Raw genomic sequence first — 27,103 nt, 5'->3', positions numbered from 1 at the left:
CATTGTGGAGATGTGGCAGGCGTGCTGGTGTGGGGCAGCCTTCCCCTGAAGTGTGGTGCTGATGCTGAAGGATGGAGTGGTGTTGCTTCAGCATTGGCATCTCTCTGACAGCCGTTCCTTAGAGCTGTTTGCTTTGCTAACGTGGGTTGGGAGAAATAATGAAAATAGATGTGATCCGTAACACATCTGTGTAATCCTAATGTTTAATCTTAATCATAAAAGAACTTGAATAATTTATCATCAGAAATATAAAACCTTAACCAGCGGATTACAATGGATTTGTAGAAGATGTCATCTGTTTAATGCTCATCTTTTGTCTTTAATACTTTGCAAGCCACTTTTGAAATAATTTTTGCAAGGCATTTAGTTAACTTACAAGAGATTGCTAAACAGGAAAGCTGCACTTAATGCAATACTGGCATGGAAGTTCACCAAAGGTGATGTTGACATAGATTAAATATTAAAAATAACAACTTCCTATTATTCTAATAAAAATAAACAAAATTGACCTCTGTTTATATTAAAGTTCCAATGTTCTCTAATTTTTGGGAGTTCCTCTTATTTGGTGTGACTGTGCAGTCTGAGGAAGTTCGTTATCTTTGTTGTCCTTGTGATGTTTTTGGGTGGTACCTGAACTTTCTTGGAGGAGCTCCCTGTGCTTGCTGAGGGTGTCCAGGAAACCACAGGATGTGGGCGTAGCAGGAGATGTGGCTCTGCTTCACATCTTGGTTATGAGGGTTGTGAAGTCGTGTACGTGTTGGTACTTCAGCCCACTACACACCTAACGTATTTAACCTTATTGTAGTGATTCATCTAAATGAAAACTGTTGTATTTATAAAGGATATGTAGCAGTTGTTCTGAAAGTAATACCTCCTATTTTATTATGTTGGCCCACAGTGTCAGAGACAGTGTTGGTGGTGTGGCAGCAGAGGTTGAACTTTCCTACCAATATTCCATTCTATTTTGTTACCACGTGACAGATGGCAGCAGAAGGGCAGACATTGAATTCCTTCATGCATAAAAATGGCACCCACTGTCATTCATCAATGCTTACTGAATGTTTATGGAGACCAAACTGTAGGTGTGAGCACAGTGAAGTGGTGGGTGGTACATTTTAGCAGTGGTGACAGTGAAAGTGAGTCACTTCTGCTGGTGCAGATTGTTACAAGTGCAGCATGCAGGCTCTTGTTCACTGCTGGTGAAGATGCACAGCAATCTATGTTGAGAAATAGTGTTTATAGCTGAGGATTTGCTCTATCCCATAGTGTTATTGTGCTCTTTGTATCTGTTGTAGTTTCCATGGAAATCTATAGAAGGCATTGCTTTTGGTGCAACCAACATATTTATCCATATATATCTGTAAATATGCTGTGGATACGTATATATGTATTTTCTATATGTTTGACTCTTTAAAATATTTTGAACAAACATTTCTTCAAAGCAAAACCTTAATATGACCCTTATTTTTATCTAAGAAAAGCAGCTGATAAAAAGCAAGTGACTCAGCTTTTGTATGTAGATAATTCTGCTTACCTTAGGATGGAGACAGTAACTTTTGAAAGCTTTTTGAAAAGTTTTGAAAACTTTTTGGTTCTGGTTGATTATTTTTGGTTGAGGAGGGAAGACTGCAGTTGTGCTATATTTATATTGCAAAGTTTATTTATGCGCTATGTTTATCATATAGTTATTAAATGCAGCCAGTGTATCTTGCCAAGAACTGCCTAAAATGTCACCTCTTGCACAAAGCCTTAGTGTGCTGGAAATTGTATAATGCAGTGACAGGAAAAATGTTAGTGCTGGTTTCTCACAGAGGCTGTAGTGTTCATCTGCTGTGGATAGTTTAACTCGGTGACTGTGCGTGGTGTGCTACTGTGTCATGTGGGAGAAGCCAAGCTATTTCCTGATCCTCATTCGACAGAGATGGCAGACCTATGGCATTGGTCAGCTGAAAAGATTGTGCAAAGGAAAGAATGAATGTCTGAATTCTCAGAAAGGAGATGCATCTTCCAGTTGTTTCCTCATACTAGTGTGAACTGGAAAGAAAGGTCAGGAGAAGCTGAGAGATGGATCAATAAGCGTATCGGCAAGTGAGATGCTTTAAGATTTTGAGAGGGCTGGAAAAAGCATTTGAGCTTTTATACCAAGATAAATACAGGAAAGCAGTGTTGGCTATGCCATGCTATTCTGTAACAATAATGGTGCTCCCCTGGGTCTGCCAGGTCCAGGGGCTTGTTCCCAGGCTGTGGCACTGCACACGGGGCTGGCTTCGTGCTGTTTGTGTGCGGGTGACATAAAGGATTGTGTATTTCTCACCCTCATCCTATCTCCATCTCCTGTGAAGATCAAAAGAATCGATTAAGTCTGGGTGTAAAGATCAAATTGCAAGTGTAAGGAAGGAAATGCAGAGGGGTAGGAGGGAAGGGCTCAAGGTGAGATGCAAAGTAACGTGGCACTGCTGGGGATGTGGCAGGGCATGGCATGGCTGAGTGTGGGCATGGCTGCTGCTGGGTGGGCTAGTGGGAACCAGTGAGCTGGGAATGGGAAGGGCTTACAGGACCCAGACTTGCACGATGAAAAGGGGGACAGGCAGGAGAACACTTGGTGCTGCTGGAAAGGCACAGGGCAGTGTCCCAAGTGGCCAAGCCAGGCTGGGTGTGATGAGAGCCTTTTGCTGCAGGGCAGCCGGGCTCACAGCCTGAGCAGCGTTGTGGGCAGGAGCTCCTGGTTTGTACCTGGCGTTGTGTGGGATCTCCCTGTAAGAAGGAGGGTGCATTGGCTTAGTGTCATTGATAATTCTATCTTCAAGAAGTTTAAGGAGGCAGGTTTTCGAACTCGCTCCTCCCTGTACTAAGATTGTATCTGTAGTTCTCCAACAAACAAACAAAAAAGAATTGACAACTCTTTTCTCCACTGAACATCTTCAGTTATTTTCCTCTCCTCCTTGTTGCTCTAAGACAGTGTCACAGAGCTTCCATATTATTCCATAATATTTCGTAACAATGTTTTCTACTACCCTATGCTGTGTTATTTCAGTATTTTAAGAATGATTTCACAAGAAAAGTCTAAGTTGATGTATGCTTTGGTGAATTGGCTATTTATCTTTTTCTCTATTCTCCAGTTGACCCAGCATCATCTGGAGCTGCTTTCTCTTCGCTCTCACTTTATTTTGCCAAGCCAAGCTTGAGACTTGAAGCACTGTGAAATAGCTGCTGAGTGTAATCTATAAACTGGCATCTGAATTGCTATCTTAATAGCGATATTTTGAATTTGTATATTCAAGAGAAAGCTGTTCCCTCAAGGATCAGTGAGTATTATTGGTTCCAATTCAATCTGTTGTCAAGTGGGAACATGTACTTCAGATAAGTATCAGTCAATGACTCTTTCCTTCATCCTGTATTAAATGACAGTGGTGAATGTCTTGGTAACATGAAGCAGTGAAGGACTGCTAATAGGGTATTTGATTCTTTGTATATTCAGTCACACAGCGTGTAATATAGAGGCATCGTAGCAATTGATATGAATGCTGCTCACATGGTATTTAATACACTTGCAGACCTGCAGGTATAGACTACCGTAATTGGAGAAAATTAATCTGACTACCTTGTTATAGAGAATAATTATTTTGGATCTGCAAATTATCTTTACATTAAATCAGAATTTCATTTTAATTTGATTAGTAGGGATTTGGTTTAGTATGTCACTGCCTATGTTTCACTAGTTTTATCCATCTAAAAATCCCGTGTAAGGTACTTTCGATTGTATACGAAACATGATATCATTGCCTTGTAGAAATGAACAAAATATGTCTTTAAAATTGTTGCTGTGATAACAAATTTTCTGGAAAACCAAAAGCATATTTAAAGCATATTTTGAAGTGGCCAATCTTATCAGGACAGGAAGATTTTTATTGCATAATCTTTGGTGCTATCAAATTTGTCTATTCTTTGAGTTATACAAGGTGATTTATTGTGCAGTCTATTCTTAGGATATCTCATACCACAGGCTTTTATGTTCATATTACTTCAATGTGAATAGAAGACTTACGGTCAAACTACAGCAGAAGCTTGGTCCTTGAAAAATGACTGTTAAAGAAGCTTCACTGTCATTGTAAGAAATTAGATGATAAAAATAACTGCTCACGCTCTAAATATATTTAGTAATGACGATGACATCCTCATAGCCTCAATTCCTTGTGTTTTGTTCGCATTCTGTACATAAATTATACTTCAATACTTGAGTGATGGACTTCACATTCCCTCCAACTCTTACTTTACATAGCAGTGGTACCTTGTCAGTTAAGATGGCCTTATTTTCATTTCTGAATTCATGAAGATCACTGAGTGAATCTATGTGATTTCCAGCACAGAGTTGCTTATAGGTAGGTGGAAGACCACACTGTCACTGCACTAACATACTCAGCAGGTTTTGGTTGTCTTTGGATAGAGGTACAATCATGATGCAGTTCTACCATGGGAACTGTAACTCGAAGTAAGCACTTACAATCCTACTCATTTCTGTGGGATTTAGCTCCAGCTTGCAATTTATTGTTTCTGGAAAACAAGTGGAAAATAGAGAATTGCAGGGGATGTTCACTGCTGTTGCTTGTAGCTCTGTCTTCTGCTTGAAGACTGAGAATTTCAAGTGCTGTCCCATGCTGCTGCCTTTGGGCCCGTGGCTGTTTGCTACCTTGTTTCTGGGATGGAATTTCTGGCAAGCTTTAAAAACCTAGCTTGTGTTTAAGCATGTATTTTGAAAATGTCCTTGTGCTGTTTTGAGGCTGAAGTCCTGTACCAGTTTTGCTCAACATCACTGAGCTATATGAGGAAACAGTTAAGTTACAGTTTCTATTAGTGATTTACCCTCTGGATAGAGTGAGGCCGTATTTCAGGTTGCGTAACGTAATTTTCTGAACTGACAGTTGCTTATTTCAAAGTTTTTTTTTTTTTTTAATTCTACTGAGATTTCATTTCCCACCTGCTTTTTCTCGTGTCTCATTTGGTGTAGATCTCTCTTCAGTTTTGGAAAGGTTGGTGTGAAGAAGTGGTTTGTAGACCACTGGGGAATCCAGTTAATTTGCATTATCTATGTATTCTTCTATGAAGAATCAGGTTTTTGTTGCCTGTAAGGCCCATAGTTAATCATGTTATGCCATCAGCACAAGGCTTTAGCAATAGTGAATGGAACATCAATTGTTGTCTAGTGTTAAAAATACCAATGAAGAAATACTGAAAACAAACAAACACAGCTCTAGCAGCTGTGTGGGAGATTGACAGTAACATAGCACTTTGGTATGGACTTTGTCTTTCCATCTTGGAACTCTTTTGCCATCTCCATGCCGTAGGAGGACGGGATTGGAGAATCATTCCCTAAAACTTAAAAATGCGTGTCAGATTTTGTAGCTCATCTTGCAGGGCCATAGACAGATTTGCAGAACTACTCATTTTTGAAATGTGACTCCTGTGTATTGCATCTCTTTTATGCAGTATTCTAGTGAGGAATAGTGGTTTCATTTAATTTTGTTTGTCAAATTAGTGATGGAGCAGTTCTACAAGAAAATTAAACCTCAAAATTTTGCAGGAATTCTTGGGAATTTAAACTATTCTTTAACTAACTGTTCTTTAAACTATTTGGAAAAGAAATGTGGTATTTAGTTTTTCATGCTGAATATTGTTGGAGTTTGACCTCAGAATTTGGTGTTTCAGTTAAGTTGTGTTAAATTTTAATAAACTTAAACATACCTTTTTATCCTGTTTTGAAATAGTGTAGGTTTTGAAATGTTGTGATATCCTGTAGGATATATAATTTTCCTGTCAGCTCTGCTAGTGACTGCCTCTCTTCATTTTCCTTTATTTCTCATATTTTCCTACTGACTTAGGTGGCTTGTTTTCATTTTTTTGTGTCCGGGAACCCAGACGGCTCTGTGATTAGTGAGAGCTGTTGCTCTGACAGCTGTGGACTTTGGGGGAGTAGATTTTTTTTTTTTTTTTTTTTTTTTTCCTCTTCTTGTGTCTACTTCTTCATTTTGAGTCATGTCAGTTCTGCAGCTTGTTCTGCCCTCTCCACCCACATCCAGAGCTACATTACTTTCTCCTTCATTTGCCTTGTTACCACCCACCCTGGTATTTTTCTCTCTTTCTGGTGCATCTGTTTCCTTATTAGCTTCTTTCCTGATGATCTTTCTTCTTTCAGCTGTTTTCCCTCCCTGTTGGCCTTATCTCTCCACAGATCTGGGATCTGTTTCCTATGTGGATGAGTGATCTGCAGATGCTTCTTCCCATGTGGGTGCAAGTGCTGGGCAGGGAGCTCCAGTGGGAGCCATACCTGTAGGAGCAGCAAACTGTGCTTTTTAAGCATCTAAGCTGCATTTGATCGGAAATCTTTTGTTGTGATGATTTAAGCTGCTTTTCAGTAATTAATTGTCATAAATGATGGTAACATGACTTTTTTACTTGATTTCTGCCTGTCCCACCAAACTCTGGAGCTGCATGCCACTGCGGCAGTGATATGCATAGGCAGGGCCTCTGTCCTGTGGGAGCAGTTGCAGATGGGAATGATAGTTATTTTTAACTGCTCTTTTCTTTTTCTCCAGATTGATTTTCTGTGTTGTTTGCAAGGCAGAAACTGCCAGCACACTCAGGCTGCAGCTCCCTCAGGCTGGGCACCCATCTCCATCATTTCATTATCTTTTCCACTGAGTTCTACTTGCTTTTTAGTGTCTGATAGACATGACAATTTTGTTTCTTCACAGGCTGGAGGTGAGAGAAAAATAAAGAGTAGAAAACAGTTTGGGGATTTAAATTACCCATCTTTTGGCTGAGGATGGATATTGGAACTGGCTGCCCAGAGAGATGGTAGAGTCACTATCCCTGGAGGTTTTCAAGAAAAGAGTAGATATCACACTGAGTGACATAGTTTAAAGCAGTGATGAGCAGGTGCAGGTGGGCTGGTGGCTGGACTAGATGATCTTAGTGGTCTTTTCAACTGAAATGCTTTTATGATTATATGAGTTTCTGACCTGCCAGAAGATTTCCTTTGGATTGTGTCCATGAGAGCTAATGCAAACCTTAAGTCAGAAAACAGATATCGGGTTAGATGGAAAGTTAAAAGGTAATGTATTGGAGATCACTTAGGGAATCATATTTAATTTATTCAGGCTATAGCTTGTTTCTTCATGTCTAAAGTTTTAGTCTCTTGCTTTCTTAGATTGGATGCTGTCATGATAGGCCTGGTATAGTCCCTGGTGCTACAAGCAGAGGAAGTGTCCATCCCTACTGGGCCCTCCACCAAAGACTGGAATTGACAGCTCTGTAGGATCAAGCCATAAGTGGTTAATTACTGTCTTGCAAACAAGCATCTCCTGTCTTGATTTGCTCCATTATTCCATTATTTTTTTCTTTGTGAATGTGAAACAGTTCAATGCTACGATGTGTTGTGAGTTAACACAGGTTCTGATGGGACTAAAATAAAATGTTTTCATGCAGTTCCTGATCCAAGAGACAACATGTACTTGAAGGATAATTATTGTGACATTCAGCTTGATGTCCTGGCTGATTTTATGGTTTCATATCATTTAAAGCTCTTGAGCAACTTCGAACCTTGTTTTGTGATGAGAACTTAATCCAGCTCAGTGACTGTGGGCTTCAGTACTGGGTCTTTCGTAACTTCAGAGTAGCTTCCCTCACATGCTTCTCTAGAAATGATCCATGCTGCTGGGAAGGAGGTGGTTTTTGCTTAGCGTTCTAGTCACTTTAGTGCTTTGTATCATTCAAGTTTTGCACTGTGAAGTTTGGCCCATTCCTTTATGCTCCCTTCAACCTTATATTAAACTTCTTATAGTGGTAAGTGAATTTTAACAGGAGAGTTTCCTTTCAAAATTGTAGTATTTGCTAGTGGTGATATTTATTTCCAGCCATTGTTATGTCTCTGTATTCACCTGTGGAAGTTCTTAGTCTTCTAAGTCACACCCTGCAAGGGATGGTGATGACCGTGCCTGCTTCCTTGTCTTTGGGGGAGGCTGTCTCTCATGTCACCTACTCTTTGGCCTGGTCCGCTGAATTTCTGATGCTGCCTCTGTGGGGTCTTCTCATGTTTTCTGTTGGATACTCTTCTGTAAAGAGTCGTGTTGGGAGGGGGCTATGACTCTGTGAAGGTGTTTTTGCAAATTGGGAAGTAAAACTGTGTCTTAGTCTGTACCAGAGAGGTTTTTTTTTTTCCCCCCTTAAATTATTGATTAAAAGTTTGCTGATGTCCAAAGGGAAAAGTAAACTAAAGAACTTGAGTGACTATAGATTGACTGAAAAGAAGATACAAGATGATGGAATTCAAGTGTTTTTTTAATCAGCATTAGAAAAATTGTTTGGAGCATGTCTGCTCCCTTGGTATTACTTATCATGCTGTTTGTCTGCATTAGGAGAATTTGAAACCTTCTTTGGAAATAGAAATCTTCCAAGAATTATAAGGAGGAAATAAATGAATGGCAGTTGTTTAATTTTTTTTTGGCTGGCATTGAAGTGGATATGATTCCTTTTAACCATCAAATTTCACATTTTCAAAACAATGATGTCTGACCAAAAAGAGAAGTGATTTCCATGTTGTTGCGTTAGGGGGTCCTTGAGGTTTCGTGCTGGGTAGGTGTAGTGATTTACAAAAATGAAATTGTCATGTTTTCCATTTTATTTCTCACATAAATATTGCCTCTAATATCCAGTTGTTGTTTCTACTTGCATTTTCAGTTCAGTTCTATTGCATTTCCTGACTGGCATTGCTGCCATAAATGTGTGGGTAGATGAGATCTGTATGTCTAAACAGAGTGTAAAATATGGACAGTCTGTAAGTTCTCCTAGAGAGTTAACGCAAATTGCAGAGCATGGACTTAAAGCAAATACAGTTTGCACTGTCTGTTGCTGGCAGCATGTAAATTCAACAGTTTCTTCGCGTGTTAAGGTAACTCATTTCTCTTGCCCTGGATGTTGGAGCAGGTGGTGAAGCCCTGTGCAGGATGCTGTGGCTCCACTGGGGTGGCCACAGGCTGGTGGCGGAACTGGACCTGGGTTTTGGCAGACTCGTGAGTCACCTGATAAGGATCAGACAGCTTGGTCAGTTGTGTGTGGCACAGCCTTCCCCAGTGGGGAATACTGAGTCACAGCCTTGTGAGTTTCCAGTCTCTGGTGCAGAAAATACCCAAGTAGATGCTCCTGTAGTTTCATTTAGTAATGAATGAGTTGTGCAGAAATTAAATAATTAGGATGTATAGTTCAGGTCCCTACTGCATGCTGGGACTATATTGTGGTCTATATTTATATATGTTTTGTGGAAGCGCACTTAAAGGTAGGATATCATTGTCACAAGCAGGGAAATGCTAGTTTCTGAAAGCAGCAATTAGGATGTCCATTGAAAACAGTGAATATAGCTGTAAAGCTGGTTGCAAGGGTCTGTTCCAATTGCCTTGCTTCCTTATTATCCTGCCTGTATTTTGCATAACCTCACTTCTGATCCATTCCAAATTATGTTGCTAAATCTTTTTTCTGTCTAGTTTTTTCATGCTATGCTTAATTCATTCAACAGATAGAACAAATTTGTCTTTTGCTACAAGACTCCATGCTGTCATTCTGCTTATCTGACTTAAGAGGAAAAAACAAAACTCAGCCTTGCTCTGTTATCATGTCTGCTAGTCTGAAAACCACTCTTATTCCCCCTGTGCTGAGAACCATTTCCATGCAGAGGCAGAAGAAAATCTGTAATTGTTACAAAATCCCAGTTACCAACTGCATATATATTGATTTTTGTTGTGCTTTCTAATCTCCACCTGCTTTATTATCACACCAAACTACTGTGACTTTTAGAAGATAAGTGCTTGTGCAGGATCACACTGTTTTATTTAGGTTTCACTGTATTTAGCAGGCTAGTCTGTAGAACAGAACAGCGCTGAACAACTCAATGTAAGCCTAGGCTTTCTACACATTCTTACAGCTTTGCTCCAATGCTTGTATTCAGTGTTACGTAAATGGAAAACATCCTGAAGAATCATTTGTTCTGATGCCTGTTCAGAAGTCTGAAAGTATGTTACAGCAGCTGCTTGTTTTGGTTCTGAATGTGCTCTTCTGTATAATAGCTTTAAAGAAAATATTTGCCTACAACTCACAGGCAGGCAAATGCTTTTACTGGCTCTATGCTATGGTGCTATGTTTTCCTTTTTGAATGCATCAGTACCAAAACTAGTGATAGATTACTGCTTATGCAATTTTTTTTTAGCCATGACAGCAGTGATTGTTGGTTTTCAAGTAGTTCTGTGCAGGTAGGCAACATCTTGCTCTGATGTGTGCGCTTTATAAACTCAATTTTTATTGACAATATTAAATTTAGGATGATAGGAATGCTTTCAAAAAATGAGTTAAATCTGCATCTTCTTAGTTTACACTGCTGCTAGAATAGTAAATAAGTTTGTTCTATATTTTATAGCCAGATTCTGATTTTAATAGGCTTAATTCAATGAATACAGTAGGCAGGCTTCAGCCCCTTCACTGAGTTCAGGGACCAGTAATGTACCTCCTGGGGATTTCCTACAGCTGTGGCTGTCATGTCCTGTCTTGGGGAGAAAGTTTCCAGTACTCATCTGTATGGTTTTTCATGAGTTTGAGAGGCCCTGGAGCTCCATACTGCTTTCTGTAAAAGGCAGCTTCCAGGTGTGCTTTTCTCCTGGATTTCACGTGCTGAGGACTGGATGTTCAGTAATGACATTGTGTTTTGTGTTCAGCCTTGACTGCGTGTTTGTTATCATGAGCTATTGCAAACAGCCAACTATATTACAGTGACTTAGAAAAAAAAATTTTTGAGTTGAATTGGAGGAAAAATGGAATGACTATCCTTAAGACTCAGCATGCAGTATGGCCGGGTAACGCAGGCTGCTCACTGGCACTGATGGTAGGGTTGCAAATAGCTTGGGAAGTGAGAGTTGGGACAATGCTAGATGGCTCTCTGTTGTAACCTAGTGCTTATTCACCACTTGATTGGTTTAGATGATATAATAGTGTTTGTTGCTTTTGGATTTTAAGTTAAAAAAAAAAAAAAAATATATATATATATATATATATATATATATATATATATATATATATATATATATATATATATTCATAAATATCTTTCCCAATGAATCCGTGCTCATGGTTACATTTTACTTTGTGAGATGCCAAAGTGGCATCTTTCGAAATCAAGTTTTGGACTATTCATGGGTATGTACCTCAAGGTCTGCAGAGGCAGTACACTGGTATGATTCAGTGGAGGCATCAAACGGGCCACGTGCAGAAGTGACAGCTTAATTTCCATGATCATTCACTCATTTCCCTCTGCTGAGGCTGATAATTCATACCAGTGGAAGTAGGAGTTTGTGACTTGAACACATTTGCCATATGAGTTTAGGTTGCTTCAGTGATGTGTTCCATTTTGGCAGACAGCTGGATTGAGCAAATGCAGCCTTCTAGACAGTGAAGACTTATGCCAGTACTTGGCTGAAACATGTCAAGTTTACCTCTCGCTGTTTATCAGCATCCTCAGGAAAGGAAACATGAAGCTTCATAAATAGTCAGCATATTTTCAGTTATTTGGAATATATTGGAATATAGTGTTGCTGGTAGTACAACTTGATTTAAAATTTAATTGATTTTCTCATTGTGACACTTTGAATTCCTTAATTAAGAAGAATGCTTGTCACTGAAGAAGTGGAAGAGAGTTTGCCTAGCACTGGCTGGACTTGGAAATGGCTGTGTAGGAAACAGTTGCAAGTGCAGAAGTGTTAGACTTGTATTTTAATTGATTTCTACTGCAGAGCATTTTTGGAAGCTTGAGAACTGTGTATTTGTGTCCTGTTGATGTCGAAATCATAGGAGTTGCAGCTGTGGATCAAAGCCTTGTTTCATCTAGCTCTGTATCTTAGGGTCATCTGGACCAGATTCTTCACAGCAGCGGTCTGTTTTGGTGAGGATGTGGCACCTGAAGAATTTAGCAAATCATATTCGTGGCCACTTGTTTTGTCCTCTGAACATTAACTATACCATTATGCATCACAGCTTATTATGCCTTTGCGATCCTCTGTATAATCCACAGTCACTTAGTTGTGGCCTTTTGTTTTAAAAAGGATGTAAGAAAATGAGAAAGGTGTGGAGAAGGACAATAGGGTTTTTCAAAACTATCAAATGCTTTCTGGTGAAAAACAGCTCCACAGAGAAGGAAGTATTTTTCAGCTTGGGAAAGAAACATTGTAGGAGGAGGTCATGGCAGAGGCCTGAGGGAGGAAAATAGTTGCTTATCCTTCTGGAGGGATATCCAGTGCAAGTGGTGGGTAGCAGACTCAGAGTAAGTTGCTTCATCTTACTCAGTAAGTGTGGTCTGCTAGATCTTCTTAAACTTCAGATTGTGGTCTATGTATTGGCTTTTAAGTATTTTGGAAAAGCTTTGTCATTAACACTGCAAGTGTTTTTTAAAGCTCATCTGAGGTAATGCAGTACCGTAAAAGATCAGATCGATTAAGTCAGACACAGAAATCACTCAAATGACTTTTGTTCTCTGAAAAACTTACAGTGCTGTATAAAATAAAGTATCAGAGCTTTAGATCATTCATTTATTTATGGAATAAATGGCATCATACTTTTTTCCCAATTTTAGGTTGAAGTAATGATGCATTTTACTTAGTGCAGATTGTGAAGGTGTGACGCTCCATGCTTGAGAACCCATTCTTGGAAGCACTGCTGCTGGTTAAACATGCAGTCCATGCACAGTTGTGTGCTTACATCTCCTTGACAGAGAAAATAAATTGTTGAGTAGCGCTTCCAATTTAAAACTGCTTTACCTGCTCGGTGTTATCTTGAAGAGAGTTTTTTGCCTCAGGCTTCCCATTTTCCTGTTGTGATCAGTTAAGTCTCATCAGGTGTATGATGACTCAAGTGGCAAGTTCTCTTGCAGTTCAGTGAGGTCTGGGTGAAGGTCCCTGTGCTTCCTTATGCTGGGGAAGGGATTGGGAAAACTGGCGAGTGAAAGCAAGCTGTGGTGATGATTGCATCTCTGCTCCCACCTCAGAGCAGCTGCACGGGGGCTTGAAGATTGTGGCTCTTTTGTATTTTTCACAAAATCTTTCGCCTTCTGGAGGGCAGGAAGAAATATGAGACCTGAAGAGCCCAAAGGGTAAAGCAGTTTTCCTTTCTGCTGCAATTTGATTATTTAGTTGTAAGAGCAGCTCAGTCTTGGTCCCAGTCTTGGCTCAAGAGTGAGACTTGAGGCACTGGTATGGCAAAATGGTCTGTAACATCTTTGCTTGGGGGTAGAAGTACAGATGGTGCATGTGATGCCTGTTTGATGAATGCAAGTTACATGTTCAGCTGAACTCTAATCAGGCTCATCTTATTTCACTGCTGAGCAGAAAAGGATGATGTACCTGGTGCCCATTGCTCTGTCTGATAAATACATGAGAATTTAGGAACAGTAAAACCAAGTCTGGATTTGCTTTTAATAGGTAATGTTGTTAGCAGAAAATGATTGACTGCTAAGGTTACAAATGTAACTGAATTTGTCAGCGTGATAAGTAAAATGGAGCTCCGTGCAAAGATATTACAAGTTTGATAAAGTTGAGAGCTCTCAGTTTTCTTCCTCAACTTTTGAGATTGAAACTTTTTGGCCATCAGTGCAATAAAGATCACATTTGGTGCTGCAACAATATATTAAAGCTGCAGAGAATATCACAATGTGTAGAAGAAAAAAAACCAAACATATATATATAGTATTCATGGCGTCTACTGCATTTTCACTTCCAATCCTGCAAATTTACTGCTGGAGTTTGTCAGACATGACTATTCACACAGGTTTATGGTTAGGGCTTCTGGGCTTTGCCATTCTACTTACTGAGCTGGCAATCCCTGAGAAGTGCTCACCAAGTTTTGAAAAACCTGTCCTTACTGTAGGGAGCAGCCTAATATGCTGCGAACCTGACATGGCACACTAGCAAAAATGTAACAGTGGATTTTTAAAATGAAGGACTGCAATGTTCATATTGAGTAATTGGTAAGGAGCTTAACTACGTCTTCAGATCTTGCTTGGAGTTAATTCCATTGTTATAAGAGCCTGGAAAATATTACTCATGCAATTTAAGAAAGCATTCAAAATGTTGCAGGATTCACAAGTGTTGACACTTATGAATGAAAGTGAGAATGTTGCTCTTTTATGCTGAAAATCACAGGCCTAGTACATGAGCAATATGATCCACTGATAAGAAATAGAAGTGTGTAGGAGTTATTAGGACTAGATTTAAATGTAACAGATGCTTACTAACCCTTAAAAAGTGTTCTATTTTGTTGAATTTCCATGCAGGCTTGAATGTTTTGTTCTTAAAATCGTAAAAAATAAAGGTTGAATCTGTGTTACGTATAGAAAGTTTGGAGACACTAGTTGAAAAAGAATGAGCAAGTACAGGCTAGTTTTAAAATTATTTTTTAAAAAAATCTTATGAGCCTCCACAAAGGAATGTGGTGGCTGGAATCCAGGTTTGGCATTGTAGGAATATCCAGGGCATTAGAACATGACTTCCATAGTGTAGATTCAGTTTGGATGATGAATTCAATGGGGGCTTAATTCTAAATTGAGGTGAGGCATTGGGAAAGGGATTGTAATTCCAAAAAGGAACTGAATTGAACTATGGATCTTAAATGCAAATTTTGTATGAAAATCTTCTGCTGCATCTTCTAACAATAGAGACTTGTAAAAGTAAAACACAGCTATGAATTAATGACATGAAAATGCAATGGAAGCAGCATCTTAGTGTGCCAGACTAAGTCTGAAATGTGTTGGGTGTTCTTTGTAGCAGTGTGAAGATCTCTGGAGCTGGAAGATTCTTTGTGGTTTGAGTGTAGATATAATTTTCTTTTTTTCTTTTTCCTATATTGGTCATGAAAGAATTGGTGCTAATTTCTTTGAAATTGTCCGTTTGTTTTGTAGATTTAATGTTTCAAATAGGCTGTATCTTCTAGGCTTTTTAAATTCCTGTATATGTTTAGATACTCTATGCAGGTAAAGGTTTCAAGGTTTTTCCAACTATTGAACAGTTTCATGAGACTGCTAGTGTTTCATTAATAAAACTGAAATTTAAATGATTAGAAACTCTGTGTTAGAACTGATGAAAATGCATCCTTCACACTTCTGCTCTTCGCAGAAGCATTTTCCTTGTCAGGGTTGTAAATACAATTCATGGTGACCACTATCTCGCTGTAAATGGCAGCTTTATAAATAGTTTTGCCTGAAGCATTTAAACACCCACATGTTAACATATTGTTCCCTTGTGTTAGACTTGCTTAATATTTTCCCATGATTTAAACATGAGACAAATCTTGTATTAGTTAAATTGTTTTTCTCACTGGATCTTTCTATTAGCCTATTTTGATTTTATTTTTTTTTTTCCTTTCAACCTTTGTTTCACTGTCTCTCTTCCTTTGCTGTTCCATTTCCTGTTGTCCTCTTTTCACTTCCTTGCTTCTGTTTTCTTCCTATTCTTCCTCTTCTCAGGATTGTGTTCCCTGTTCCCTTAGTATTCTTGCTTTTTTCAGGGATACAGCTTCAGGAGGTAAGATGGATTAGGGCTAGTCATTTGAAAAGGTAACTAAGCACAGGAACCTCTTAGCTAATCTGTGTGCACTTTGCATACTTAATCCAGTGTTCTAATTACTGGTTTTTTTTTTTTTTTTTTTTTTTTTGATGAGATACTGTGGAATAGACATGTTAAGTCTTGCCAGCAGGGAACAAAGGGCTCCCCAAAAACTTGTATTTACAACAGGATACTGTCCTGAGCTCCCACCCCTGCCTCTTTCTAATTAAACCTGTAACTTGGGGAATTCCTGCATTTGGGATTCTGTGATGTAAAAATTCCTGTCTGTTTTGTGACTGTGCTACCGCAAAGCTCTGTTTTATTCTGTAACTTGCAACAGGCCAAGGAGGGCAGGTTTCCTGGGGCAGAGTGGCAATGCTTGATCCTGTATGCACTGTGGGACATGGCAGCTATTTGCTGAATAGGTTTTGTTGACTGTTTACTTAGAAGTTGCTGGTTCCATGGCTTGTAGAAGGACATAAGGAACACAGAATTTACATGCTGCTTTGCCCTCGCTTGTTAATCGGTGTCATGGTGCTGGCATAGGCAAGGAGAGAGTCAGGAGCCCAGAGTGTCTAGAGTGTTTTACTCCTACCCTCCCTTCCTTCCATACCAGTACTAGCAAAGCTTGGCATGTTTTGTGCTTCCTCAGCTTTTTCTTCAACTTTCAATTTCTGTTTTCTTTATTTGAAGCAAAGAGAAGAGCAAATGTACATAAACTAAACTCCATACTCAAGCCAAAATGCAATAGACACAATTGAATAGTAGTCAGGAATTTTAAGAGGAGCTTTTCCATGAATATTTAATTACTACATTAACTGAGCAAATAAAGAAGATGTTATTAATATTCGTACTGTGTTAGCAATGGTTCAAAGGAATTTAATATGTTTCATAGTTCATACAGCATGCTGTGTGTTGTGTAGGCCTTCAAAGAATGCCCACATCTTAACTCCACACATCTCCCTAGCTGTTCTGTCTGCAAGACTGCACATTAAAGCACACTGTCAGAATTAAGGAACATCTGCTCTTTTCTTCAAAGCACAATTCTAAGCAAAATTCCTCATGGTGATATAGTAGCACCAGTCTTGCATGTTTTGTTACCCAAAAATGATTCCTGCCTTAAGTGATTATACAAAAAGAACTGCATAGATGCTACTAATGATCCTGCTTTTTTCGGAACCCAGTGTGCTGTCTCCTGCATCCCTATTAGCATGTCTGCTTTGTGACAGAACTAAAAATACTTCCTGGCAATCCTTTTTGGAAAGTGAAGGTTAGGAGGTATTTAACATTTAGCTTGTTCGCTCCTGTTTAGGGGTTTAAAAATATTAATTATCTGACTAATGGAGATGGTTTGCAGACCAGTAGGCCAAATGTAGAACCTAAAACTGATTCTTCCTGTGTTTATTAGTTTCTTTTTCTTTTTAATGATCTTTTGCAAGTTAATATTTCATCTAAGAGTCAGAGTAATCCTCACTTGTGTTCTTATGCTCCAACCCCAGAAACTTAGGAGATAACTTTTTAGCTTTCAATATCTTACTGAAAAAAGGAGCACTCATTCTATTGCATTGATTAGGTCTTCAAATTCCTTACGGCTCTTTTGCATTGCTTACTCTTAGCAGAATTCCAAGTCTTGGGAGCTTCATGAGAAAACGGCACGTGAGCGATACAAATGTTAAATCTTTGTTCTTGACTTTGATATTGCCTTTTTGCTCTTGCTGGCTCAGGAGAAGACATTAATAGATGCTGAATTAAGACTTCATCAGTGTGTCTGTACTTCATTCATTGGGAATCCTTACAGCTATTTTTACTGCATATAGTGATAATTACTCCTGTTGGCAGAGCAGAACTAATCTAATCTTTTTGGCAGCCGAAATCTGTGAAGGAGCCAGGAACGACGTCTGTTGAATTTTTAACCCTGAACATGCAATTCCATCGTTACCACAATGGGCTCCTGCTTTATCTGAGAACCTAGTAATGTTAATGATCATATGAGTATTAAAATTTGTTAAGTTTAATAGAGATGTAACACATGCCTACTTTGGTGACCCTGCTTTTGGGATCAGTCTGTTAGATGGCAGGTGTTGGGGGACTGTCTGGCTTGGCTTGCAAAGAGGAGCCCTCAATATAAGAACAGCTCTGTCTGCGAGTACCTTTTTTTTTTTTCCTTTATTGTATATGGCTGTCCAAATATATATGTATTTTCTTTATATGTGTATATAGCAACAGCAACAGAATGGAAATAAGGGAGATCTTCCCAGCTAATCTTTTGTCATCATCATCCTCAGGACGGGAAAAGTCAAGAGCCTATGTTCTGCACTAAGTGCTGAGGTCTTGGAAGAGCATGAAAGTATTCTGGCAATGATCCGTTCCCTTTTATTTTTCTGCCTTCTGTCCTTGCTTAACTCTGCTTTGTTAGAGTTATAAATGAGGACTGACAGAAAAACCTTCCATCTTAATAACCCTGTATGTGCTTTCTTGCATGCAACATCAGAATTTAACAAAATAAAAAAAAAACACACCCACATGTGATTGTGCCTTCTGAGATGCATGAATTGAAGCCAAATTCACTCATCTGATTACTTCCCTTTTGTATGCTTACTTTGAATGTCTGGCCTTTCCTCAGCTATTTTTGTCACTCATGTCTGCTGTTACATAAACCCCCCCACTTCTTGGGTATGCCCCTGTGGCTGATGAGGCTGTTGAGTCAAAGGCAAGGAGCTGCAGCTGTGTATGTATTTCATAGAGCAGTGCTGTTAGAGAAGGAGGGGGAAGGCGATATTTTGGTTTACAGGTCCTGTTCCTCTCAAAGGGGACAAGGGGTATTGAGAGGACAGTTAGCTAAGCAAAATCGTCTTTGCTCTTTTTGTCATTGTTCTTCCACGTTAGCTGCTAAGAACAACTAGCCTTGCTTCTGGGAACCTCATGACATCTTTGCGTGTGATCGCAGCGTTGCAAAGGCTGGGAGGTGCAGGCATGGAGCAAACAGGGGTATGATGTCTGAAAGAGTACACTGGAATTGGTGCATGCTTAAGAAATACTGGTGTTATACTTCGTGAACTTAATTTCAAAAGGAGAGGAAAAAAACTCACCTTTCTCCTGACAAAAAAATAGCAGCTCCCTGCTTTCTATTTTATGTCCCTTTATAGCTCAGCATTTCTTCAGATCACCTCAGAGGCTCAATCTTCAGTTTATGCTGTGCTTAGTGCTTTGTTCTGGCTTGTCCTACATGCTATATAAATGTCTAATGATTCATATACAAATACAAGAATGTTGATATCTACTGAAGTTTATTGTAACCGAATTGTATAATAAAATGGAGATGGAGTTGAAATAAATACCAATTTCTGGTTTTTCCACTCCTAGTAATTAGGAACTTGGGAAAGATGTTGGAGTATAATGAAAATGCCTTTCTCTCTAAATGTTTTTTTTCATGGCCTTTAGGTTTTCACTTGCTTGAGTGATATTGCTGTGTTGCAGTTCCATGTGAATGTCTAACGGTAGAATTTCATCTTCAATACTCTTTATGTTGGTCTCTGAACTCCCTTAGGAGCACTTTTAGTACAGAAGCTATGTCTAGGTACAGAGCACGGTCTAACTACTAACAGAGTTTAATTCTATTGAAGTAGTTCAGTGCAAGAATATATTCTCTGGGAAATACCTTGAAGACTATAGTAATAGACAGTATATGGAATTTTTTTTTTTTTGTTGTTGTTGTTGTTTGTTTGTTTGCATTTAGTCTTTCACTTCATTAGAAGCCTGGCTAGAGAAATCTATCTTCCTCTGGGCAGTGATAGTCCTGCCTGTGCTTTTTGTGTCTAATTAGTCATTTCTATTCAGTTTCTTTTGTGAAGAATTTCTATACATTTCTGTCAGTATTCATAACAACGCGCTATGTTGACAAAGCCTCAAGCAAATGTTTATTTTTGTGTCAAATAGCGAATGTCATAGCAGAAAGCATAGTTTTTGTGGGGAATTGAGTATAATTTGGTTTATCTGCTCAGTTCCAATTTATGTTCATACAAATACATTATCAAACATGTAAACAATAGCTCCATCTTTTGATGTTAGTTTTGTTTTTTATTTTTTCTCAAACTTGTTCTTCATTTCAATAAATATTGTCTTAATACCTGCTAGGGAATTAAACTCTGAGCAGGATGGACCAGAAGCCATAGTGCTCTAATCTGTTTTATAAAAAAGCCTCATTGCAGGAGTTGTAACATGTCAGCAGCACCAGCAATAACAACATGATCTGCTGGCAGAAGTGTAAGTACCTGTTTGGTGGCACGTCTGGGACTGCTTTATAAATATCTTGGTAATCTGTGGATGTTAATATTGAAAGTGGAGCAAAACTAGCATGCATTATGAAATGATTTTTTTTCCCCCCACCATCAGTATACTAAATATACTTTGTGATGCTATTTCTCCAAGCTTAGTGCCAAAGAGGAAATCCTGTGAAGCTGTCTGTGTTCAGCATCCATTGCTGCACAGAAAATGGCAGGGATGGGTGGAGCTATCACACTTGTCCATGCGTTTTCAGGGCACTGGCCATCCCCAGAGGATGGTGATTTTTGAAGTCTGTATCTGGGTGCTCAGCGTGCTCTCCTCTCATGATTTACCTGTAGCAGAGCCAGACAGGAGCTTTATTTTTCACTAGTGTAAGTGTTTTAGTATTGTGTCTTCCATTATCCTGCTGCAGTTTTTTGACTGATCCATGTATCAAGAATTCTAGACTGTGGTGTCCTAAAGTGTACGTCTCAAAATAATGAAGAGAAACCAGTTCTTGTACTGAAAGATGATGCTTCCTGTGGAGGAGAGGAGAGCTCAGTCCAAATGGGAGACATTTAGCTCTCTTTACACCTGTACAAGAACTGCTCATTCCTTTGATCTCCCTGTGGTGTACCAAAGCATAATGTTTTTGTTTCTAAAAGAAACAAACAAAAAAATGTAGTAAGTTTCCAAATATCCTCAGGACCATTCTTGTTACTGACGGACTGCAGACTGGTGCTGCATTCTCATTGCTGGCAAAGAGGGTTGTCTTTTAGAGAACTTCCTCAGCTTTAGGTGTGTGCTCTTTCTTAATTTTGAGGTTTCTTTTACTAATTTGCTGTACAAAAACCACAGTGAATAAAAATCTTTGTTTTCAGTGAGAAAACGGTTTCTTTAGGTGATTATAGTGATGTTTTCGAAATCTTTCTGGAAGTTTTCTGGATAATTTAATTGACTTTTACAAAATATAAGCAGTGGATAGCTAGTTCTTTGTTTTTAAAAAAAAAAAAAAAAAAAAAAGAGTTTTCTTACTTGCGTGCTCTTCTGAAAACTGTATGCATGTAATGTAAACAGCTTTTGGTTTTAGTAGTCTGAATTACATCCAGGTAGCTACTGTGGTTAGCGTAATTCAGAAATAAACCTTTCATTTTCAGTTTCGCAAGAGAAAATTGGTTACTAAATCATTAGCTGCCTTGCTAAACTCATTAGGCTTCCTATGAATGGGTAGGGGTTAGTCTGTATTGTCTGGAGGCCTGTTCTGTTAAAGGCACCATTTGGCAGTCTGTAATTGATGATGTGGTCCAGTCCCAAGTGTGGATAGGTTTGACAAACGCTTAGTGCGTGGTTTCTGGATCGTACAAGACAAGCAATATAACTGCAGTGTTGTCTTATGGTTCTTAAATATTGGATTATAATTACATTGAGCCTGTTTAACACATGATGTATATTAAGTGCACTTTGACACTTAATGAATAAGCGAGTATTAAAAAAACAAAACAAAACAAAACAAAAAAAAAAACAAAACTCCCAAATAGTTTGAGGTGGGGAGTGTGGATAAGAATCCTCTGGTTTCTGTTAGAACGTGCATAAGGATTACATTTCTTACTTGAAGTGCAAATGCTTTAACCTTTTCTTCTAAGAACAGAGGGCTAGGGAAACTTAGTTTCACAATATTCCTCTCCAGTTTGAAATGACTGATACGCAGTTTTGGACAAAATACTGCCATATTTACCTTTTATTCTCTGCTGGGAGAACTTGGAGAAGTTTTGCAGAATGGAAAGAGCGTTTTCTTTTGTGCATGCCTGCTGATATGCAAGCAGTTTCATCTACCTTAAAAAAAACAAATGCAATTTATGGAAATAATTCAGCCAAATCTAGGCCAGGTTTCAGGTCTGTGACAGCTCCTGTCTCTCCCCTTAACTTCTGGTTCTCTTTCTAAAGGTAAGCAACTTAATGCAGCTGTGAGCTGTTTTTATGTGAGAGCTTATCATCCCTGATCTAAACTCAGCACTTTCTAGAGGGAAAGAAGGGAATTCTGAGTTTTTCAGTGAGTATTAAAACTGGCAACGGCAAGAAATTGACTGTGGTTAAATCATTAATAAGACTGTACTCTGCATGGACAAACTTAGTAGACCTTGATGGCTTTCAGGATGGTGATTTAAAAAAAAAAAAACTTAAGAAAGAAAACAGAAAACAAAAACCAATAATCACTTTGTTAAACCAGTCTTCTGGTGCTTTCTTGCAGGATGAGAGTGAAGGCATATGAAGGAGCCTGTTAGCAGGCTCTATCTTCTAAATAATTTTAAACTTGAAAATCATAATTTCTGTGAAATGAGAGAAGGTTGTGGTGTTGACTAAGAAATCTAGGCACACTCTCATATTTCAGTATTTGTAACTGCAGGCGAACATGAGCACAGCACGCTCACCAAGCAGCCCTGCTGTCTGTGCAGCACGATGCAGCCTAGTGTAGCTGTGCAGCACGTCAGGCCACGCAGCTGGGTGTGTGGGGAGGCCGTGGGCTGGCTTGAGGCTGCAGTACCAGCGTGTCCACCTGCAGGCCCTCGGACTTGGTGTACGTGTTGTCAGTTGCCACTTAGGGCTTGTTGCAGGTACCTTGCTGGGAGCTCCTGTGATGGCTTTAGTGGCACTCAGCAGTGAGACTGTGGGGTCGTGCTGCGTATTGATGCCCTCGACCACTGAAGTTGTCTGCTCTAGACTTCTGTTCTTGAATTTGTGCATGTAATCGGCCTGTTCTACCAGGTGTGCTGCTTTTTCCTTAGTCTTTCTGGTTAGCTGTAAGACGTGAAGTCAGGCTCCCTATTAAATTGGTATTTTCTTGTCTCAGGCTGAAAGTAATGTAATAAGGTATTTTGACTGAGTGAGCAGTTTGAATCTTACTGGGCACTCGGGATCCATGTGGTTGTGACACCTGCTCTGTATTAATTTCAAAAATATTGTTTTCATGTAAACAGTGTTAAGCGGGAACATACAGCAATGCTAAAATCAGTCCCAATGTAAATAATCCATATTGTTATGAATCCACTGTAACATGGAGAACTCTAGGAACTCAGTTCTATTAGTTAGTTGTTCTATATGTTCTAATAAAATGCATATGAAGAGCTCACTTGAACACTGGAAATATTTTTGCTTATAAATACTGTATTTGGTTTAGTATTGTATTGTATAGTGGATTTTAACAATCTGCAGTGACATCTTTATGGAGCTAACATCCATATAAAAAGACAGCGAAGAAAGAAGGCTTTGAATTCAGTACAGAAATCAGGGTGGCTTGAGGATATTAAATTTCTGGTAGATAAAAGGAAAGGTACTTTTTCACATGTCATTTTCGTCTCCTCCTGTGAATGGTGAATATACATTCATAATGTCTTTAGTGTGTGACCATTAAACTTTCAAACCTGGATTTTATCTTACCAGGAGAAGAAATTTTATGTACATGCAGAACAACTTTTTCAGCTTTTTCATACTAACGTGATTTTATTAAGCTAATTCTTTTTAAAAATCAAAAGTTCTTTTTAAGTTCTCTGTCTTGCTTTCTGTATAGAACTGGAAAGTAAATTTAATTTAGTCTGATTATATGTCTAATATCTTATAATTTTTGTTGACGTGAAAAAAATGGTTTATATTCACAAAATATTTCTATGCAGAATTGTGTTAGTGCTTCTGTGACTGCAGGGAATGTTATGGCTGAATTAGAACCAGAAGAAGGTCGCAGCACAGTGGAAGTGCTGATTTAGAAAAGAAACAATTGCATCTGCAAATTTTGTTCAGTATTTGTGATCAAAGAGCTGATGTACAAGTTGCTGGTTGTCATGCTTTATGCTTAGTGTTTTTGTTTTCCTTCCCCTAGTTTCTTTGCTTGAAGAACATAAGGACTTTTCTTTCGGCATGTTGTGAAATATTTGGGATGAAGAAAAGTGAACTTTTTGAAGCATTCGATTTGTTTGATGTGAGAGACTTTGGAAAGGTAAGGATCTTTTAGCAATTATACCCTGATAAAACTCATGCTTTGCTGTTTAAGGATAAGTCTTTCTTTGTAGGTGTGATGTAGAAGTTGTAACTGCGGGTGGGCAGCCATTAGAGGGAAAAAAAAAAAAAAAAAAATAAGGGGGAAAATTAGGAAAACAGATAAAATAAGTTGAAATTGGAGGTTTTAATAAATAGTGGAGGAAATTTCTGGTAAGAAAACTTAGAAGGTGTGAAAGGGGAAGAGTTAAAAACCTTATTGAAAGATGACGAGTTAAAATGTATAAGAAACTTGCAAAAGCGGCAAAATATGGGCAACTACTGTGTGGCGAAAGCACTTCTGTCTTAAACAAAATCAACAGAAACAACAACCAAAACCAAATCAAACAACATTTTGGAATCAGAATCTCTGGGTGTTTTCATTGTAAGACCACGTGGTGCCCAACATGTTTCTTCTTTCTTAACTGCTTGAAATTCATTCACATATCTTCCTGTATCAATTTTGTTTATTGACAATTAGTTTTTCAAGGTGCTTTTTTTTTTTTTTAACCCACTGTAAAGCTCAGATACAGCTACATTGGGTTAATGTGACTATTCTAATTTGCACAGCCTGAAATACATTCTTCTTTAAACCTATCACTAGTTATTCTAAATATAAAAGCTTTTTCCAGTACATTGTTCACAGCCTCCCACGTATCTGTTTGATCCGTCATTGCCAGCATACGTTTTGTTCAACTTCGGTTTCTGCTTTTGAGTCATAGGTTATCATTACCCTATTTCCACAGAAAATGATGTAGCAGAAAAAATAGCTGTTTATTCAAATTCACTGTATTTTAAACATTATTTCTTTTTTGAAGAGCCCATACTTTCATTAACAAGTACTTATGTAAGCAGATATGGAAGTAAAGATAATGTAAGAGTGCAATCGTGATTCAAGTCTGCAGAGTGACTGTGTGTTTGAAAACCTTCAGTTAAGACTAATAACCAAAATATCAAACTAATAGCCGAAATATCAAATTATTTTTTACTGAATCTTCTGCTGGGTATTTAAGTCCTTTGTTTAGTAATATTAAAAAAAAAAAAGAGAGAGAGGAATCTGGTAATTGGACTTGTTTCTTAGCGATAATGAGTACCTTTCATCCTCTTAAATAGTACTTAAGAGGAAGCATTTGTTAAAGTGCATTCTTTTTACAAATTGAGAGTATAACATACCTTAAAGATTTAAATTCCTCTGCTTCTTGCACAATCAAAAGGAAAACTAATTGCTGTTTTTTTTTGTATTTGTACACTATCAATTTCTTTTTTATTAAAGTATTTAGGCAATCAGATATCCTTAATATTTACTTCAAATCTGAATGTAACTTCTAATTAATTGCTGAGATATTTCATATTTCCCACCACATGAACATAACCAGTCTGTTTTTAAAAACAGCCTGATTCTGAAGAAATACTTTGTGATGCAAATTATTATTTCTGTATAATTGCATGCAAGTAAACAAGTTCTGAATTAAGGCTGAATTTAGCCCAGCACAAGTGTTTCTGACACATGTTTCTGAACTGTATTTTTAACAGAGTTCATTTTGAAACTTGTTTTTATGTGAGTAGAATGATTTGGTTTAAAAGCACCAGCAAAAAATCAAAACCCATCAGTTGTCCATTCAACGTATTTACTGTTTTATTTCTTTTCCCAGAGCAAAGTTAGGTCCAGTGAAATCAGTAAAACTAGACCTGAGGCTTTTATGCTGATGCTGCCATTCTGTCACACAGGGCAGTTTGTATTCCTGGTACTGTTCAGTGGCTGTTGTCACCTTTCCTGGAATGCTACCAGGTGAAAATGCTGTGACAAATTTGAAAGAAAATAGTGTGTGGTAATCTTTAATGAGATTACATGTGCAGTAACAACTGCATGTGGGGGTGGAGACGATAATTTTGATGAACCCGAGCAATCTAAGAAGGGTGTTTGCAGTTACTTTATGGAAAGTAGAACGGAAGCTGAAACAGCAGCACGTAGAAAGCAGGTAACCCCATGAGTATGTCATCAGTGCATACGTGCTGTATGACTGTTGATATCAGCTGTTACACAATGAGGGTTTTCTTCTGTTTCAAACCTGAAAGCACAGATTTTTTGATTTTTAGACTGACTACAAAAGAGACGGGATAACTTACACAGAAACAGGAAGGTTCTCAAACCATTCTTTTAGCTGTAAAACCCCCTTGTTTTTCCCTGCATTCTGCAGTACTCACCCATCCCTGCTCAGCCACCTTTCCTTCAGTAAATTTTATGGTTGCCTTGTTCAGTTCCTGACAGAGCATGAAATGCCCTCCCACGCGTGTGGGGTGCCAGACAGTGTTTTCATTGCAAATTCCATGCGGGAGAGTCATTTTTCACTAGCACAACGTTGTCAGGTTCTTCCTTTATACCTGTGTGCCAGAATCAACAAATAGTGTTGATGCTTGTTCTGTCAGTTCTGGGCCCTGCATGCTCCTCCTGCAGTGCCTGTGATGTTGAATATGCCACAACAAATTGCTGTTATCCCCGTTCTCTGAAGAAGTTTCAAACTCCTGTGTGCAGAAATGGGAATTGGGATTAGATCCAGCTCCTGTTGATGTCAACAGACACTCACTGGCCTCAGGAGAAGTATTAGAGGACTTGTGGAGAAAATGCTGTCCAGATATTGTCAGGAGAAGAGCTTTGTTTACTGTGCTTTTAAATATTGTCAGCAGTGACTGAGCGCAGTGTTTGTTATGATTCAACTCGTCTAATATGGACATGTTTTTATTCTTTAACTCTGGAAGTAAGGAACAAATAGACTTATTTTCAAAATAGGTTAAATAATAGCAGGAACTTGCAGTAGATGTTTAGAAATAATCTACAATATTATGATTTAAGCAAAACAAAAAACAAAAAACAAACAAACAAAAAAACCAAATAAGCAAGGTGATCAGATACAACTACTACTGATCAAATAAAATACCTAATTTTTGAAAAACACCTCTAAAAAGCATTTAGGATAGTATCTGGTATAGCCAACTCTTCAGTGAAGCTTAAAAAGCTTGTTAATGTAAAAGCAAGAGACTTCTGTGAAATTATGGAATCTGAATGCTAAGGTCATGCAGTTTGTGATTGTTTTAGTTGCTCTGTTAGCTCAAAGGAAATCTGGGCTATGATGAAGCAGAAAGTCATGCAGAAGTTGAGGACCCTGGTATGTTAGTATTCCCTCAGGTTTAGC

At 38.4% G+C, this 27,103-nt stretch overlaps 1 protein-coding gene across 6 annotated transcripts in view; it reads left to right on the top strand.

Moving 5' to 3' along the window:
• VAV3 (vav guanine nucleotide exchange factor 3) overlaps positions 1-27,103 on the top strand; it is a 179,068-nt gene that overhangs the window by 29,247 nt on the left and 122,718 nt on the right. For all 6 annotated transcript variants that reach the window (XM_048947103.1, XM_048947102.1, XM_048947104.1 and 3 more), the window contains one exon: positions 23,758-23,874. In XM_048947103.1, the coding sequence (XP_048803060.1) occupies positions 23,815-23,874 (60 nt within the window). In that variant the 5' untranslated portion in view covers positions 23,758-23,814. The remainder of the gene's footprint in view (positions 1-23,757; positions 23,875-27,103) is intronic.

The sequence above is a fragment of the Lagopus muta genome, chromosome 5, assembly GCF_023343835.1.
Source record: "Lagopus muta isolate bLagMut1 chromosome 5, bLagMut1 primary, whole genome shotgun sequence".
Lineage (NCBI taxonomy): Eukaryota > Metazoa > Chordata > Aves > Galliformes > Phasianidae > Lagopus > Lagopus muta.
The sequence above is the reverse complement of the archived record's forward strand: the minus strand, read 5'-3'. Positions and strand labels throughout refer to the sequence as shown.